General features: G+C 30.1%; 1 protein-coding gene and 1 pseudogene across 1 annotated transcript; both read left to right on the forward strand.

Moving 5' to 3' along the window:
• The first annotated feature begins 7,545 nt into the window (after nt 1-7,545).
• Nucleotides 7,546-8,373, forward strand: LOC120131806 (LOB domain-containing protein 12-like). The gene has a single exon (XM_039148711.1). It carries the CDS (start codon nt 7,546-7,548, stop codon nt 8,371-8,373), a length of 828 nt encoding a protein of 275 aa, XP_039004642.1.
• Nucleotides 8,374-16,394: 8,021 nt separating this feature from the next.
• Nucleotides 16,395-17,425, forward strand: LOC120131807 (annotated as a pseudogene).
• Nucleotides 17,426-21,133: the final 3,708 nt, after the last annotated feature.

The following is a 21,133-nucleotide window of genomic DNA, read 5'->3' on the forward strand; positions in this document are numbered from 1 at the left end:
ATTATTTGATCTTTAATATTTAAAGGTTCTATTAATTTACTATTTATTTTAATTTAATTAAATAAATTTAATCTCCAATTTTATAGTGATATGTGTCACTATTGGATCATTTTTATTATTAATTTATTTAATTAGATATTTTTTTCATCCAATACCACCACCTTAAGAGAAATTTTGTAGACAAAAAGCGATACTGCGTGGGATTGAACATGGGACTTGAATGTATTCACGCACACCTCAAACACCCAACCAAACAATATTTTTCGTTAGAATGTGCAACATTGTATATATATTCTATTATTATTAATAACAGAAAAAAAATATGTCAAAATGTTATTGGGAAGATTTGAATCAATGAATCCAAGCGCCAGCGGAAAAACCTTAACCACTAGGCCAAATACCATATTTTTTAATAAAAATTGTAACATCCCAAACTACGTGTTAGTGACTAAATTGTAAAATTTCAGAATTTGGTGATTAAAGTAGAAAAGTTGAATAGTTTAGTGACTTATTTGAAATTATTTTCTAAAAGGTTGTTAGTAATTATTAAATGAATTAAAGGGCAAAATGGTCATTTGACACGAAAGATTTTTATTTCCCTTATAAGATAAGGGAAACACGTGGAATCCATTTTGATTCCACACAATTCTCTCATCTTCTTCTTCTCCAACCGTGAAGCATACAAGCGAAGGTGAGTTTCTTAATTAGTTGATTATTTATTGATTTAAAGTTTGGGTTTTGATCATTAGATGATAACTAAGCTTAAGGAAAGCTTAAGCTATCTTAAAATCAAAAGATAAAGGAGTTAGGGAAGATTAAAGAGAATGGGGTTTTAAGTGAATTTCTGGAAAATAGTTGATAAGTTGAATTTGAAACTAAATTTGACTTGTCATCAACTTAATTAAGAGATATGAAGTGATAGAATTGGATTTAGAGCATCTTGAAAATTTGGTATGATTATTGATTTCCATATGAAAGATGGAATTTTGAGGTTAAGGATGTATTTAATGAGTAGAAATTAGTTTAAATATATGTACTTGAGTTAAAAATAGAAAAGGGAATGAAACATGAAGAATTTAAACTGAAAATGATGAATTTTCGGGCTTAAAATACAATTTTTGGGCAAGGTGCATCGATACACATTCAATATGTACCGATACACTCTTAAATGAAGAAACATCGATACACTTCAAAGGGAAAACGAAAATTGATCTTTTCCTTTAGTTTAGAAAAGGGAATATTAGAGTATATCAATTTGAATATTGATATGGATATATGTATTGTTACGTAGACATAGAACGTAATCTCGTTCCGAAACAATTGAAGAATTATGATCGAATCAAAGCAAGCAAGACTAAGGTGAGTGCCTATGCATAGCATGATTATAGTAGTATATTTAGTTCTAGACTTGTGATAAGTCTAGATTTAATACTTTGATATATGATTCATTTCATATTATGAAACATGATATGAGTTCATACCATATACATTATGTGACATGAATATGCAGGAAAAGTTATATGAGCTATGTCATAAAGGTATGGAAATGATATGTCTATGAGATACAATAGGTGATTCTTATGTGTGTATGAATGCATGGAAATGAGTATATGTAATATGAGATTATGTGACAATAAGTTATATGATGTGAATGATATAATAAGAAGCTATGTGATAAGAAGATATGGGTTTATGTGATATAAAAATGTATATGTGAATGTCATAATAGGTGATAAAAACCGTGAGTCTATATGAATATGTGATATATGTGATGTATGGAGAACAAGAGATGACAATGATTTACATGTCATATGAACACAAGAGAAGTGTTATAAGCTAAGTGACATATGATTATGAAATCATATGAATAGTGAAATGTGCATGTGAATATGTGAAATGATATGAAAGAGAATGCCCATGTTATGTGATATTAGAGCTATAGGTATAGTTGGCATGCCAAGAGTCAAGGGATTACCTATGCCTTTCGGGATATATGGACAGTATTACTTATGTCTTTCGGGATATATGGACAGGATTACCTATGTCTTTCGGGACATATGGACAGGATTACCTATGTCTTTCGGGACATATGAACATGATTACCTATGTTCTTCAAGACATATGGATAGTTTACCTATGTTCTTCGGGACATATGGACAGATTATTATACTAGTTGTGGTTACATCATATGTGTGCACAACCTTAAAGTACTCACATACATTAAGTTCTCAATAGTATACATGGGCTTTAAAGATAATAAATAACTTGATATGATACTATGTGTGATCTATTGTGAAATGACATGGATGCCCGATGACGAGTATAGAAAGGTTCAGTATATGCTTACATGATAAAAAGAGAATTAGTGATACTAATATAAGTACTGATAAACATGTTAACGATATATGTATATGTGTGTATTAGTTATATGAAAGGATATATGTTTTTGTATGATATTAAAGTATGAATTGTTTATAATTATAGAAATTCTTTATTATATGCTTTATATGCCTCACTAAGTCAATGACTTAGCGTGTGATTGTTTTACACGTAGGTTCCGAGAAAAGAAAGATTGATAAAAGTTAAGCAAGACATGTCAGTTTCTCCTTTCCAAAGATCAGATCAGAATATTTTTGTAATACTGATATGGGTTGGCATGTAAATAAAGATTTGAATACGATATGCTCTGATTGAGTTTTGGAATGTTTTAAACGTATTTATGTAAATGGTAAATGTATAGTGATGAAAGTTTAAATTTTATGAGTTTTTATATAATTGGATGAAATTACTGTAGCAAGGGTATCAGTACACTATAGCAGGGTATCGGTACCCCTGTAGCATTTTGGAAAATTTTAGCATTCGATACTATTCACGACACTGTTCATAAAGGCGTATTTTTTTCAAATTTGTTATAATAAAATATAATTCAACAATATATGATCGTATTTTTCTAATAAAAGTCCAAATGTTTTGTTATTTTGTAAGAATATTGTTTTAAAAAGTCAATGTGACATCTCGAACTCATATTCGGGTCGGGTACGGGTTAGGGTGTTACAAAAATAATAATATTTGCTTACATATTCTTAAAACTTATTAATGAAATAAATAACTAAATATAAGATGTGAAATAAAAATGAATTTTTAATTTTTAATTTTTTAAAAATATTTTTATATTTTATATATGTAATCTTTAAATTAATTATTTTTAACATCATTAATAATTTTTATTAAAAAATATACAACTCGTTTATATTTTAATTTTTATTGAATATGTAATTTGATATGTGTAATTTAAATTATGACATTAATATGATTAAAATTGGTCGTACGTAAATAAAAAATAATTCTAAAGAATTTTTTGATGAAAAAAAGTTAATATTTGAATTATAAATTCATCTTTTGATTTGGATTGTGTTTATGATTTTGAGTTTGCTAAATGAAATTTTGAAATATAATTTTAACTATTTAAAATATAATTTCATATATAATTATTAAAAATAATTATAAAAATAATATATATATATATATATATCTTGAATTTATAATATATATATTATATCAATCCTCCTGATAACATTTTGGCATTAGTTTTTCCTTTTGTTAACCACAATAGAATGTATAATAAACGTTGCACAATTTTATCATATATAGAGCCTTCCTAGTGACTCAAGCGTTTGAAATCTCGTCCTTTGAAACAAGGTCGATCCTCCCATTGTAGTATTTAATTATTTATGCCCTTTGATTAATTTCCCCGCTATTAAGGCGGTGACACATTTCACCACTTAATCAGAGAGGAAATTTATTGTATTAAAAAAATTAAAAATTAAGAAAGTATTCTTTAATCAAATAGTGACGCACGTCATTATCTAATTAAAGATTAAATTTATTAATTAAATTAAAATAAAGACTAAAATAATAAATATATAATATTAAAGATTAAATATATAATTATATTAATCTTTTTAATAACCACATCATCTCCGTTAAAAGTTGACATTTAATAAACTAACTTATTCTACCCCTTTTTCTCTGTCCAGAGGTTAAAACTGTTCCTAAAGAACAATTATTTAATCAACAAAACGAGCATGAAAACGGTACTGTTCCTAAAGAACAATTAATCAACCAAACGCAGCATGAAAATGGTACATTTTATCCATAAAAAAATAGATGATGGGAGCACATGATTACAATAAATGGGCAAGGCGGTCAAAAGAACAGTTACTTAATGCAAACGTGGTTGTAGTAAATACAAGCACGGTCATGCCTAAATTTGAGTGCCAACCGGCGTTCACCATTCATTCAATCGGGAAAAGTTTAGGTAAGCTATGTTTCAGTCTCTTTCGTTTCATCTTTTTTATTTTAATCAATTGATTTTAAAAAGTTATAAAGTGATCACTTATATTTTTAATGAATAATAATATCATAATTATATATCTATAAATTATAAAATAATCACTTCAATATTAATTATTGTTACATTAATGATAAGAGCAAAGCAAAAAAAAAAGTAATTACTGTATTAAATACTTTTTTGGGTGAAAAAGGTATTAACATATGTCTTATTAAAAACCTCCCTAATCTTAGCAAGAGAAAAAAGTACAGAATAATACAATTGAATATTATATTAAATTTTCAAAGTATATAAAAAAGGTTTTTAAGTTTGTGAGAAAATATTTTTAAGGAGGTAGAGATTAATTTTAGGTGTCAAATTCTTTTAAGGGGTGACAACTATTTTAAATGTGGTGTCATTATTCATTTACAGTGATATCTATCCTTTTAATTACAAAATTCTTTAAGAAATAAAAAATATATAGTTTTAATTAACTCCATCAATATTGATGATATGTTAATAAAAAAAGTCATTTTTTATTCAACTCATAAAATTTAATCAAAATATGAATTTAATATTTTTATAAAATTTGATTATAATTATATAAAAACTTTCAATCATCTTAAAATTATTAACAGTTTGTATAAAATTTTAATTTGAAAATTCAAATAAATATACATTTTTTTAAAATACCTATGAATTATAATAATCTATTAAAAATAAGTTTCAAATTTATATATCAATTAAAAATGAATTTTATTTACTAAATTAATTAATTTTATATTTTTTGAAGATAAATTAATTTTATATTATTTAAAATAGAAAAAAGTACTATATTCTACACATAATTGTAGTTATTTTTTCATTATATGATAAAAATATTTCTTAAATTGTTTTCCCTTTCGTTGTCGCTTTCAGTGAAATGAGACAACAAAAATTATAGAAATAGAAACTTAATCTAATCATTCATAAAATGCTGAATCTCTCCAAACCCTAATTTCGGATCTCTAGTATTTTCTTCAACTTTCTCATCGTCTTCCTTTCTCTGAACACACCCTTCCAATCAAAATTTTCATTTCTTTATCAATTTAAACAATTTCATACTCAATCGTCTATCAAATCACCAAGATATTGGATTTTTAGGGTAAAGTATATGTTTAGTACCCTAATTATTATTTTTTGTTTCGTTTTGATCATTAAGTGATTATTGTTTAGATCATATTGATTTCATTACGGTCATCCTTTTTTAAAAAAATAATTGAATTGCTGATACAACATCTTTTTAAAAAATTTATGGTGGCATATCAATACTGTTGTTAAATTTTTAACGGTATGTGATTAAATTGAAATTAAAACGTAACATTAAAATGACTTTTGAACAAAAAATAATTAGGTGATCAAAACATAAACAAAAGTGATACTTGAAGTACTAGACATGTATTTTATTTTTTATCACAATTCATTAGCTCATAACCTACAAATTAGGGTCAAATAATACAATCAATTTATCTAACATTGAAAATATAATCGACGAGGAAGCTTATCGTGGGCTCATTGATATGAACAATTGGATCTTAAAATAATTTCAGATTTTTGTCAACAAATTTTAAAAGATTAAAGGGAATAAAGAGAAGATGGATCTCCATAGCCTAAGGTTTACAGCGCTGTCATCTACCTCTCATTGGCACTAAATTTGCCGATTAGCCTATGCAAGATCCCGCTGCAGTACAATGAATTTTTTTTCTTTTCTCTCGAATCAGAATGATCAAATCCCCTACATCTATGAAATATTCCATGGCCCATCATTAAACAAAAAAGGAACGTATTGCTCATTTTCTCTTCTCATTCTTAACTAGTTTGATATATCACTTGAATTCATTACCAAGAATGGTAGTTTTTAAGAAGTATTGGTAGTATTTTTAAGTGTATATTTTTCTTCACAGAGGTGGTATATTTTTACGAGAGATTTAGGCTAAGATGATTACAATATATTATATGTTTATAATTTTTCTTAATCATTAAAAATGTAGACATTTAATAAAAAAAGAACGTAGACATCCTGCAAATGCAATTATTTGAACGCGAGACATCTAGTGAAAACAACACTCTCTTTTATCACTGAGATCATTTGATGAGTTTAGATTTAAACAATATTATTTAACGATATTATATAAAAAGAAAAAAATAAAATAAAATACACTTAATCTATTATATTTTAACTTTCAAAATATTTTATTCATTGAGTTGGTACTAATTAATTTCTAATATTACTCTTAGTTAAAATTTGTATTCAAATATGAATATAGATATCGTTAGAAGGTGATGAAAATCCTAAAGAAATATATAAGTGTTATTTCGTGTGTTTATGTATATATATTAAGAATTCTCTAGAATAATTTATAAGGTAAAAGGCTAACAAACGTCAAAAAGCTTGTGTAGTGTTAGTGATATATCATAGGTCCTTTATAGTAGGTGAATTGGGCTGGTCGAAGCTTTCAACATATATAAATTACAATTTATGTTAACCCAACCCTATGCAAAGAATATTATTTATTAAAATTAGGAATATCGTGAAAGAAAGTTACATTAAAACATAAAAAATTAAAATTGTTTTTAAATTAATATTATTAAAGAGAGGAGTGTAGTAGTTCCATCGTTGTAAAACGTGTGAGGTTGCAAAATTAGTGGTTATTTATAATGTGAAAGTTGAAGGACTTTTTGGAATTATTTATTAAATTTGTTTTTTGGTCTAATTAATAAGAATTAGTTTAATTTAAATTGATAATTTCCATCGTAATATTAACAATGTTGGTGCGTGGGTGAACAAATTTTTATAAAAATACTTTTTATTAAATTATTTTATTTTATTTATTTGTATTACTTTTTGAATTGACATATTTAACTTTTTATAACTGAGTTGTATCTGACTAATTTATCATATTAATCAATCACTAATTTAACTTTAGTAAAACTCGAAAGCGGCTCTCAGTAAATCGATAAATCTAATGTTAATATTTTAATAACTCGTGATAAAGTTAGAAGTAAAACCAACTATTACTTTAAGTAATAATAGATATTTAACATAAATAAATAAATAAATAGAATTTATGAAAACCTAGATTACCTTGGTGATAAAGAAGCTAAATTCTATCGCACAAACCCTATATTCGGCCTCCTAAGTCGTTTTATGTTTCATTTTGTCCATAGAAAGAAGAATGTCAAACCCTGAAGAAGCCTCAAATTATCGGCACGCCTGCGCGGCATGCAAGTATCAAAGGAGAAAGTGCGAAGCCAACTGTTTATTCGCTCTCTACTTCCCTGCAGACAAAGCAAATATTTTCCGAGAAGTTCACAAGATTTTTGGCGTGAAAAACGTGACGGCGATCCTGTCCAGTCTTAGTCCTCATGAGAGAGAAAGAGCCGTGGAGTCCCTTGAATGGGAAGCCTTTGCATGGAAGAGTGATCCAGTTGAAGGGCCTCTAGGGTTGTTCAAGCATCTCAAGAGAGAGCTTCAACAGTTAAAAAATCAACAACAACAGAATGGTATTATTGTGCCCTACTCTAATTACCAGACTAACCATGGTGTGTTCGCATTGAACCACAATGCCGCGCTTGGTGATTTTGCACATAATCCCAACATCAATGCTGCAAATTCTGCTTATGGTATTAACCCAAATATAGGAATGGAGCAACCCTTCAATAGCTATGCTGGATTGCCGCAAATTAGAGGAGGTGAAATCGAAAATCATCAAGTAATGGTAAATAATGGTATTCCGATGGATTCTTCTTACTATAGAATCCAGCAAGAGCAAGGATCAGCGTTGCGAAAAAGACTCGGAGCTGATATTGTTGTTCAACCGTTTCCTACTTCACACAAACAACAGATGCCGCACAATAACCAAATGTTGGGTAGTTTTTCAATGGGGCCACCGACGAATTCTTTTGGTCAGCACAATGATCAACAAAGAGAAAGCCGACGAAGAAGAGTTTTCGGACATCTCCCGGGACCTGCTTCTCAATCTCAAGGAAGAGGTTTTCATTAAAAAGTAGTGCACACAAATTAGATTTCTCTTCTATTTTCCTTGGACGATTAAATTATCAACTTTTTTTTTTATTTTCATTAACACACATATACTTTTTTATTATATAATTAAAAAGTATTGTATACTAGCATGTTAAATTTTCACTTATCTTGATAATTGCATTTTTTATTTTCATAATTATTGTATTAATACTTATCATACATTGTAATGGAATATTTTTTACTATAATTATCGATATTTGATTTATTGATCGATTAATTCAAATCGTGTATTGAAAATTTTATTATTGGAACAATCATCGCATATGGTAATGAACCTACACACCTTTCGGCCTGTTTTGCATCAATAGCATATGGTAAACTGATTGTATTGGTCAAGCTTTTTGTAATGAATATGTTTTGTTGAATGAATGATTATAGGTGCCTTACGTTTTTCACTTTGTATTGAATCTCTTTGTAATGATGTTAATTTTTTAAATGATTGCTTATCTTTTAATTTTTTGTTTAGGGTGTCGGAACCGTCTTTCGGTCGGGCCCCGGAATTGGGCTTCGACTTGAAAAATGTGGATTGGAGTCGCCACCGATCATTTTTTAAATATAAGGGTTGATCGAATACCCTATGTCTTACCTGATCTGCGTTTTAACCAGAAATGTGTTGGGTTTCGGGAGTCGTTTACGGTCAAGGAGGATTAACACCCTTGAACTGCCCTTTCGATACCAATTATTTACCGGTTGTCTTAATTGCGAAAATTAAAAATTTAAATTAGAATTTATGAATTAGATTATAATTATTTACCCTCTTGATCAATTAAAATTATCCTAAAAAGATTAAAAAAGTTAGTATTTTTAAAAATAATAAATAAATAAAAGGAATGAAAGAAATCCAATGTAAGAAACATAAAATAATAGCTAAAAATAAACAAAGATAAAATGCAAAAATAAGAAAAGCAATACCAAATTGGGAATAAACAGTTACTAAAATAAAATAGACAAAAATAAAGTGTCAAAATTAGAAATAAACAAAGCCAGAAACATGTAGTGGCTAAATTAAAAATAATGAATTAAAATGCCAAAAAGTGAAATAAATAAATGTAGAATTTTAGGGACCAGAATGTAAAAAACGTGACATTTAAGGGGGTTTAACGCAATTTTTACGCATATATTTTGGGGTCATTATGCAAAACACGTAGGAATTGAGGGGACTTGAATGTGAATAACCAATACTTTAAGCGACCAAAGTAAAAGATAACTACAAATATCGCACCCTATGTCATATTACCCAAACAACCAAATTAAAAGCACTCATCTTTCTATCTTAACTCCAGATCACGTGAACCACAAATATCCCTTTCCTTTTTATTTCGTGCGATGGAAACAGATCCCTAACCTTTCACAAATCTCGCAGTGGCCGACTCCCAAAGGCTCCTAGCCCGCGTCGCCTCGTTAAGAACCTTTTTCGTCTTTTTTATTTAGCTTCGAGATTGGTACAAAGCTGCGATCTCCTTGGTATTCCTTCGTATTTTTTGTGCAATTTCTAGTGTAAATCGTTGATTTTGCTGGAAAGCTTCTGTGTTTTCACTGTTTTTTTGCTCGAGTATTCGTATGTATGGGGTAGAAAAAGCTTGCATTTCGTATGAAATCTCTGTGTTCCTTACAGAAGGGATTACAATGTATTTATAGTGTTCATGTACTCCTATTTTTGGGTATTTAATCCTAGTAAAATACTAACGCTGGTGGTTGATAATGGTCGAGATTCTCGAGATAGTTGCGTGCGCACGGCGGCTGTTAAGAGTCCTCACATATGAGGGTTGCTGCGCTGGTGAGAGGCGATAGAAGTCTTTGGGCTTCACGTGTTTTATGTTTCTGGGCGAAATTTGGTATCTTCAGCTGCCCCTCTTTGCTCGTTTATCGTGTATGAAAATAGAGCAAGATTAAAATATACAAATTTCGGCCATATCGAATATCATCTGTCGTAGAGTTGAAGTCCGATATTAAGACTGGTTTGTCAATCACAAATGACTCCATCATTGTGAGGTTAAGTCAAAAATGGAAAACTCTGAGCACGAAATCCTTCGTTGTGAAGTTGAAAACGAGCTCAAAGCTTTTGACAAGTGGCCTCTGAGTCGTCTTCCTGGCTCAGATACTTCGTTGTGAGGTGGAACTTGACCTGAAGACTTTGGTGTTGTGACGTTACAGATGACCCCTTCGTCGTGAAGTTGGGTCAATCTGTTTGTGAATTTGGAATCGTATAGGGCCCCTTCGTCGTGAAGTTGAGCCTGAAATTGGATATCCCTCCAAGTAAGTAGCATTGTTCCGAGTCCAATATCCTCTGTCGTGAAGTTGAAATTGGCTCTGAAACCGGAAATTATTTGTTGACAACCAGCCGTCCCTTTGTTGTGAAGTTGAACATGTGTTGTCTCGAGTCCAATATTCTTCGCTGTGAAGTTGAAATTGGCTCTGAATTGGGAAAAAAAAGACAAAAAAAAAGTCAAAAGAGAATTAAAAATGTGAAATAAATAAAAAATAAAAAATTAAGAAATAAAAAAAAAGTCTAAAGCAGATGATCACTAAATTAATGTTAGCCGTTTGATTTTGGGCTGTGGATAGTTATTGTAGTTGTGTTTTCGAAAGAGGTTTTTCTTGTTATTGCAGTGCTGGGATTGAATCTATTTTTCCAACCCTTATACTTAAGACTTTGAAAGAATCTCAAATACGATCATCTTTATGCCGTCCATTTCTGTGTGTGTGGATAATTCTTTTATCCTTAATTCTGGCGCCAGGATTCTATTTATTTTTCTCTTTGTTATTCAGTTAGACTTCCAAAGAACCTCTAACACCAGTGATGTGCACGGGACGGGCCAGGCAGATTTTTTGGTTGCTCTAATCTTGATATGAAAATATATTTCCTAAATTTGATCCATTTCGAGTTGATAAATTTTAGATTTCGTTTTGCCTTGCGTATTTTAGATTAAAATCCCGATTCGATATGAATATATTCATATTTTAAAATAATTAAAATAATATATTTTATAATAATATATTTATAATTATTTATTATATTTTAAATTATTAAAATAATATATTTTATAATAATTTTTATATTTTTAATAATTAAAGAATATATTTTAATAATATAAAAATAAAAAATCCTATAATTTTAATTATATTATATATAAAAGGGGTAAACTACATAGTTCATCTCTTTTGTTTTATTTTTTAAGGCAACAAGGTAAGGTACTCGAATTTTAAAAAAACCAATATGACCCTCATCCTTTTTTTTGGATTAATGTGACCCTCCAACTCCGAAAGAAACTCAATGAAGCATTTTGACCAATGTTTTCCGTCGTTGACTAATGAAACCGTTACTTTCTGCTGTTATAAATTGGGTAAATTACACCATTCATCACTCAACTATTTTCTTCTATTCTATTTTGGTCATTAAACTCTAAAAGTTTTCAAATTCAAGAACTCTACAAACTTCAGTGACTAAGCTGCAGTTAAACCATTTTCTTTTAAACACAAAACTCACCCCCTTCTCTGTAACTGAGAGAAAACCTAAAGCTCAAGAGTAATTTCCATAGCTGAAATCACCATTACCCGAAGCAACAAAAATTTGGGCAACCAAACCCTTTTGGTCCTTATTTGTTCATTCACTCTCAACTTAAGACCCATCAAGCAAAGGAACGACAAAACCCCTCATTTATCAAAGAAAATGTTGATTCTTTTGTGGTTAGATTCTGAAAAAGGGATTGCTTTGGCACCTTGTCTTGTTCTTCTTTTCTTCCTTCCAAGTACAAGTAATTTCAACAAATACCCTTTTTTATGTATCACCGTAGCATTGTTAAAAGCTATCACAAAGAAATGGACCAAAGCAACAAATTTTCACATCACAGAGAAGAAGAACTCAAGAAAGAGAAAAACTTTAGGATTCTCATAGAAAAAGCATGACTGCAAAAGATGTAAAATAGCTCAAATTACATATCATACATATACATACATCATTGATCAATGATAACTATATATATAAGAGTAGATTGTGTTATGTATTTTGTAGTATAAACGGGCCTATATTAATAAAATAGACTTGTATATATACTTAATTGTATATTGGGCTTACAAATAGGTTTATAAGTATTGAGTTATACATTTTATAATACAAATGAGCTTATATTAATAAAATGGACTTGTATTTATTTAAATATATACATATACTTATAAATACACACACACATATATACTTATATATATATATATATATATATATATATATATAAGTACATATGTCACACCCTAATTTAGGGGTCAAATTATAAGTTTTCAAAACTTATAGTCAGTTTTAGAAGTGTAGGAAAAATTCAGGGACTTTAACTCGTATCGGTCTATGGGAGTTACATTTAGTGGTATCAGAGCTTAAGTTGAGTCGAGTTTTTCTAATTAGACCGACCGGTTGACATTCAAAAGATGTTTGGTTTGTACATGCCCCTAAATTTTGATCGTACTCTCTAAGTCGGAAACTCCAAGGTCGAGTCCCTCTCTGTAATGAGCTAACCTAAGTTTTCTATCCGTTAGGGCTCAATCTATGCATATAGGAATACCAGTAACGTTTGTCTAAATTCTGTAAAGTACCTCATGAGTAATGTGAGAGTTACTTATTCGAGAAATTTTGGTTCGACTCCAGAAATGAAATTGGGAGATGTTACCGCTTTATGAACCTAACCTCGTAGCCAAGGTTGAATTGATTCCTTAGGGATAATTTCGTTCTGATTCTTTTATTGGAATGAGGGAGAGTTCTGACGAGAATGTATACTTAGTTGGTTAAGGATTAGTAGATGATTCGTACTTCTGTAAAAGCTATTAGAAGATATTGAAGAATTGATGAAAGCTTCATTTCTGCATTTTTGTGACTTGAATGAACTTCGAGGATGAAATTAGGAGGGTATAATTGTCACATCCTAATTTAGGGGCCAAATTATAAGTTTCCAAAACTTATTGTCAGTAATGTAACCCCCACAGACCGATGTGGGTTCAAGGTCATGAATTTTTCCTGCACTTCTAAAACTGACTATAAGTTCTTCAATATATTGTAGTAGCTTTTACAGAAGTACATGTCATTTACTAATCCTTAATCAGTTGAGTATACATTCTCGTTAGAAATCTCCCTCATTCCAATGAAAGAATCAGAACGAAATTATACTTAAGGAATCAATTCAACCTTGGCTACGAGGTTAGGTTCATAGAGTGGTAACATCTCCCAATTTTATTTCTAGAGTCGAGTCAGAATTTCTCGGATAAGTAACTCTCACATTACTCGTGAGATACTTTACAGAATTTATACAAACATTATTGGTATTCCTATATGCATAGGTCGAGCCCTGACGGATAGAAAACTTAGGTTAGCTCGTTACAGAGAGTTACTCAACCTTAGAGTTTTCAGCTTAGAGAGTACGATCATAATTTAGGGGCATATACAAACCATACATCTTTTAACTGTCGATTGGTCGGTCTAACAAGAAAAACTTGACTCAACCTAAGTTCTGATACTACTAAATGTAACCCCCACAGACCGATGCGAGTTCAAGACCCTAAATTTTTCCTGCATTTCTAAAACTGACTATAAATTTTGAAAATTTATAATTTGACCCCTAAATTGGGGTGTGACAACATATAAGTATATATATGTATGTATGTACATGCATCATTGATTAATGATAAGTGCTTATATATATTAAATCTATATTCATACTTATGTACATACATCATACATAAATATATATGTACATATATCATTAATCAATATATATATATATATATATATGTACATGCATCATTGATTAATGATAAGTGCTTATATATATATTAAATTTATATTCATACTTATGTACATACATCATACATCATACATAAATATATATGTACATATATCATTAATCAATATATATTATGCATAAGTATATTGGGTTATGTGTTTTGTAATACAAGTAGGCTTATATTAATAAAATGAGCTTGTATTTATTTCAAATATATAAATTTATTATAAGTATAACGGATGCATAAGTGTAATGTACATTCTATATACATGTATCATAACATTCATCATACATGCACACACACATATACATTATAGTTATTTTAATTTGATCCTTTAATGTTGTTTAATTTATTTAAATTATAGTTTGTAATTTCATGTTTAATCATTCTAAAACCTTATAAACCTTTGTTCCTCAACTTTTGAAATGAATGCAATTCAGTCTATTTTTATATTAATTTCATCTTCACAAGTTACAATTATTTTGATTTGATACCTATATGTTTAATTTATTTAAATCTTAAATTTTAATTTTAATTTGTTTAATTTAATCCTTAAAATTATATTTGTATATTAAATTGGTCCATACTTATTTATATTTTTATAATTTACTTCCTACCCAAGAAATCAGATCATAAACTTCATTTCAAACTCTATTAATTATATCATAATCTCCAAACCCTTTAAACTTTTTTCATCATCTTTTTAAATGGATTCAATTTTCTCCATTTTTATATTAATTTCAACTCAACATTTTATAATTATTTCGATTTGATTCCTCATCTTTGCGTGTTGGTTCATTTATTTAAATTAATGTTTGTAATTTCATGCTTATTCAATTTAGACCTTAAAATTATATTTTTATTAAAATTGACCCATAATTATTTATATTTTTTGTAATTTACTCCAAATAATTTATAATTACAAATTACAATTTGTCGTTCATGAAAGACAAAAAATAATTAACTCAAAAATGATCCTACCTGAATTCAATATGTACCCGGTAAGATTCGACCTAAATTTTGTTTGTCAATGATGTGATCCGATCTGAATGAGATCCGACTGAAATCCATCTGAACATGAATTAACCTAGTATTTAATTACTTCAGACCTGAACCATTTTGACCTGAACTGATATCGATTCGACCTGAAATTAACCCGATCTGAATACGGACTAAATCTGATATCAAATCAACCTAAAAATAATCCGGATCCGATCTAATTCGAGTTGAATCATCAAATTAACCTGACACGACTTATATCAAATTTAACCTGAACTAACCAGATTGGACTAAAACCTAAACTATTACTTGATTCCACGTCCCTATGCACACGTAACCCGCCTTAATGGTAGAAATAAATTCAAAGATAGAAATTGATTTGGAATTCTGTGTCCTGACGAGCTCAATCCTTTGGAGTAAATGCCAAAACTCATTGCGTCATTCATTACATCCATATAGGAGGAGCATGTCGAACACTCCATTTCATTTCCAATACCAACAAATTAGACTAAAAGCTCACCCTCTTTATTCCGTTTCCCATTATTAGTAGCAGATGGGAACTGCTGTACTGGGAACAAATATCTCAACATAATTTTAAAAAGTAAATCCATAAAAATAATAAATTTTTATTAATTTAGAATAAATATAAAATAATATTTATTCAAATATAATTATCCATCTCTTAATGTTTAACACTCACACACTAATATTCTTAATGCTTGAATTCTAATCTTCAAAAAATAACAACAATTTATTTATTATGAAGATAACTCAATTTATAAAAAAAATATAATTTAAATATTCATTCGGGTAAAAACACAAGGTGGTAAAAATGTGTAATTTAAGTGTTAATTTTGTACATGACGATCGATTGTAATATTATTACAATGATACCTAGCCCTTGGCAATCAAATCAACAACGTGTTTAGAATTGACATGAAACCAAACTTTGACTTTTGTTCTGGTTTTCGTGGTAATTGATGAAATTTCACATAAGGAATCCAAATTTCCCAAAGGGGAACATGTCCCTCTCTGGTTTTATATAATCCCCCCAATAGTTTTCACCCTTTCAAAATCCACCTCACCCAATATATTATCTAAAATCACCAATAATTACAACCCAAGTACCACATCAGTTCCAAAAGCAAAATTTCTTTGGAAGAAGAGCACCCTAACTGTACAAACAAATATCTTTACGGTAATAACTGGAAAACTATGGGGGCAAAGTTCATTGTTCAGAAGAGACAAACGAGGTTTCAAAATCATGTCCTGTCTCTGGTTCCTCCCATCTACCTTGTGCCTAATAATAAATTTCAAAGCAAAGACTTGTACCCCACATGGACCCCACGGTTCTTCTTTATTAGATACAAGTCTAGAGCTACTTTTGTACAAACTTGAGGCCTCGTCGAGCACGCACGAAGCCATCCCATAGAGAAGAAAAGGCCTCGAACTGGGAGGAATCCAAATTTCAAGTTTCCCAGTCCCAGAGTGATCATCAGCTGCCGTTTAACGAGATTCTCAAGACATGTTCATCTACCAAGTGTTGAACGAAGCAAACGCTCACGGCCCTGGAATCAATAACCCTCTCAGTTTCATGTATCTCAAAGGAACAAAACTGCTGCAACCATGCTCGAACCAGCCAGGACCATCGCCAAGAAGCACTACAGGGGTCAGGCGTCGCCCGGGGAAAATACGCCGCGGAGATACGTGACTCCGCCCAGCACGGTGCGCGGGTGGCTCGGCACGTTCGAAACAGCTGAAGAAGCTGCTTTGGCTTATGACAAGGCCGCTTTCAAGATGCGTGGCTCCAAGGCTTTACTGAATTTTCCAGCCGAAGTTGTGGCTGCATCGTCGGTCCAAAGATTATTAAGGCCAAATTCAACCTCAAAAAGCTTGGGAAAAGCTAATCTGGATTCAGGTAGTAGTACGTAGTTCCAGCACCGTTCCGATCGTGACATCAAGATCAGGAACAGAGAGCTGCACGACTGGGAAGTCAACGAAAGCATCGGAACCTGATCACTTGAACAATATCTTGAAAGTTCTCTAAAGCAGATACTCGGGAATTGGAGTACTATCAACCCCAACCCCCACAAAACAATACTAGAATTCAGATGCGTGAAAATTCAATTTTCCTTTGTTAGGGTTACACTTTGCCATTTCATAGTTTGTTTTCTTAATGATGTTCTTAGCTTCTTGAATTTACCAAAGCATGGAAACTAGTGCATAAATGCTCCTTAAGAGCCATACAAAACAGAAATTATTTAAAATTGGTGCCAAAACTATAATACTAGCTACTAGTTTTAATGAAAATGAATGCTTTTCTATTTAACCAAATTAGGCCATGTTTTAAATATCTCACTAACATGTCTGAATCGTGGACGACGAAATGACCAAAGTCTACTTTTACTGGATCCATTGTATTCGAATACGTTGAATAGTAAACAATTTGATTTTTTTTGTTTTGTACTGGCGCACTCATTTTACCTTTTTTCACCATAAATAAAGTAAGACAAGAACAATCAGCTAGGTCCGTTCCAATTTGTAACAACAGACTTAATTTTTATTAATATTAAAATCAGCAAGTGACAGTTTACCCAAATTAAACCTACTTTTTTGTCAAAGGGTCCAAGAGAATGTTCGGTTGGTCAGATTACATATTTTTGATCAGGCTATCGAACACTATATGTACCAAAATTAAATCATACAACTCTCCTAATCCATTATTTAAAGGTCAATTCTGGAAGAAATGTTAGGTCTAGAATACAGCTTATTTTTCAAGTGGAAATTGCTTTTAAATGTAGCATGTAAAACCCAAAGTTTTGTTCAGAACTCATCCTTAGTCGTGAGAGAAGATGCAAGATTTTATATTAGATGATGAATTTTAAATTATAAAATTTTAGGGAAACGGATTTAAACTTATAAAATTTTAGAGACAAAACAAATTTTAATAAAAAATATATATAAAATATAAAATATAAGGTAATTTTAAAATCTTAGGCTCACGAACCAATTTACTTTACGATTAAAGGAATCGTTATTATTTTTAGATGTTAGAGATTGATACTCACGGCTAAACATGAATTGAGAGTTCATTTTTAAATAGTTAAAATAAATACTATTTTTAATAATAAAAAAATTAGGCGCGACTCCCCCACCAACCTTCTGATCCATCCGTGTTTGGCGCAATCCTCGTGCTTTCCCATGTGACGTTTATCCTATGTACGTACAAAGTTGTCTATTTTCTGAACCTGTTAAAAAAACACGCGTCACGTTATTTTTAGGGGTTTGCTTTTTGTCGTTGAATTAAACATTATACTTTAAAATGTTTATTAAACTTTAGAAAATACATTTAAAATAATATTTTTAAAATTAATAAGAAAACGTGTTATGAAAATTGTGATATACTAATTAAATGTTTAATATATTATAAAAATTGTAAAAGTTAAAATATTCATTAAACATGAAATAATTAGAAATAAATCAGATAATATTTAAACAAGTTTTATAAAAAATCAAAACCTAAAAAAATATTTTTTAAATGGTTTAGAAATCATATTTGATTACAAAACTACTTTTCAACAGCCTTATTTATTACTTTTAGTACTAAAATTAATTTTAGGGTAATGACATAAATGATCACATAACTATGGTTGGATCGTGAAATAATCAATTTAAATTTGAGCCAATATACCATTGAACTATTTAAATAGTTTTAATATAGTCACTGTCCTAACATTTAATGAAGAGTATATGTGGTAGCTAACAAAATTGGTATAATTAGGCACGAGTCTTGTAAAGTTACATATTCGTGGTGTTAGAACTCCGCATTGTTTTCTTCCATTTTGGTCTACTTGTGTATGATTTGTTTCTTGTATTTTCATTTAAAATTTGATTATGATTTTGTTTTATTTTGTCTAATGTCTTAACAATTGGATCACCAAGATTAACTTTAATTATTAATTTAATTAGTTCTGCTTTCAATTTATTAATAAATTTTTCCCACATATTGTGAAACATGCCACAATCTGATTAGAGGGTTTTTTTTAATTTAATTAATTTACTAAATTTCAATCCAATCAAAGGTGACACGTGTCACCTTTGAATTGAAGTGAAATAAATAAGATGAGTTTTAGCAGCACCCAAGGGAACCAACTTGGTCCTAAGGATAACCAGTGCATGCCCTAACCATTGAGCTAATTTTTACGATTGTTGTTAAGATAATACATATTATATAACTTGTTCAAGTTTAGGCAAAAAAAATTAAAATAACTTAATTAGATTTGAACCCAAAAGAATTAGTAATCAAGCCCTTAACCAATAAGCTAAACCTAATATTTAAGAATCAATTATAATATTATATTATAGTTAATGATAAAAATGGATAAATTAGAAATTACATCTTGGCTGATTGAGAATATGACAACACTTAATCACTAAAATAATCTAATAGTTATTATAATTGATTTAAGATTTAAATTTATTATTTTCATTTATTTTTTAATGATATATATGAAGATGTAGAAGTAGGCATAGAAGGACAAGTTCTCCCCTCAAAGGATTATTTCAAGTACCTAGGTCTATGATACATAAAGATGGGGGTGTAGATGATGACACACCGTATAAAGGCGGGATGGCTAAAGTGAGGGCTGCTACTGGAGTTTTGTGGGAAGAAGTGCCTCTAAACTTAAGGGAAAATTTTATAGAATGGCAATAAGACCAGCGTGCTATAGATAGAATGTTAGGCAATTAAGAAGGATCACGTAAGGAGGATGGAGGCCGCAGAAATGAGAATGCTTCGATGGCATGTGGTAGGACTCTGTGGGACATGACACCAAACTCTGCTATTAGGATGTCATTGGGGGTGCATGTATCCAAAAATGAGGAGGGAAGACTACGATGTTTGAGTATGTCCTTCGGCGATAAGTCGGATGTGGTCAGGAGGGTAGTCGATTACAATCGACGGTGCCAGAAGGAGAGGACGACCAAGGCGAAGTGGGAAGACTGCTTGAGATCTGATTTGAAGGATTTAGCCCTTACCGAAGACATGACCTCTGATAGGAAAGTATGGAGACTTAAGACCAGGGTAGTCGAGTAGTGCGGGTCACAGACCTCTGTCTTCTTTTAATGCCTTGTAGTAATTTCCATGACTTCTATTTTTTATTTCTGTCATTGGAATTATAAGGCTTAGAAAGGGTAGCGGAGTAGTGTTGCCTTAGTTTAGGTTTTAACCATTTGACTTATTCCTTCTCGTAGCTTGATAACGTGACTTCTGTATCATTCTCTTCATGTTTCTCTTTTAAATTTAGGTGCGTCTCACGTTTCTGTCTATGCAGAGATTTTTACGCAGAGATTTATCTGCAGGATTACTTCCCATTATACAGACGCATATGAAGATTGTTCAACTATGTATTTATTATTATACATGCATTGCATTTTATCTTTATTTTTTATTTCTGACTGCTAGAGGTCTCCACGGAAATGTCTCAACCTGGCGTTGGGGGCATCCTACTACCCCCCTTTACTCATTGGTATGGGAATAGGGTTTGTTGTTGTTGTTGAATATAAATCATTAAAAATAATTTAATATTCAAATTATAATATATTATATATAGTTAACGATAAAAATATATTTTATATATTATAGTTAATATTTATAATCATAAGATTTTGACATGTGTCACAATTTGGTTAGGGAAATAAATTTATTAAATTAAATTGAAATTAGGATCTAATTAAAAAAATTAAGAATTAAAGTTAATCTCAGTGATCAATTTGATTAACTCTAAAATCTATGGGATTTAATCTACAGATTTAATACATGACTAGAATAAAATATTTTAAATTTAATTATCAAATTAAGGCATTACACAAATTAAAAACAGAATTAAGATCAAATTGGATTAAATGAAAATCCAAGAAAACAAATCATATACAAATGACAAAATGGAAGAAAA

Source organism: Hibiscus syriacus, unplaced genomic scaffold (genome assembly GCF_006381635.1).
Source record: "Hibiscus syriacus cultivar Baekdansim isolate YM2019G1 unplaced genomic scaffold, ASM638163v2 tig00110556_pilon, whole genome shotgun sequence".
Lineage (NCBI taxonomy): Eukaryota > Viridiplantae > Streptophyta > Magnoliopsida > Malvales > Malvaceae > Hibiscus > Hibiscus syriacus.

Excerpts from the sequence above, each read along its gene's own strand:
- LOC120131806 (XM_039148711.1), top strand. The coding sequence starts at position 7,546 with ATGTCAAACCCTGAAGAAGCCTCAAATTATCGGCACGCCTGCGCGGCA.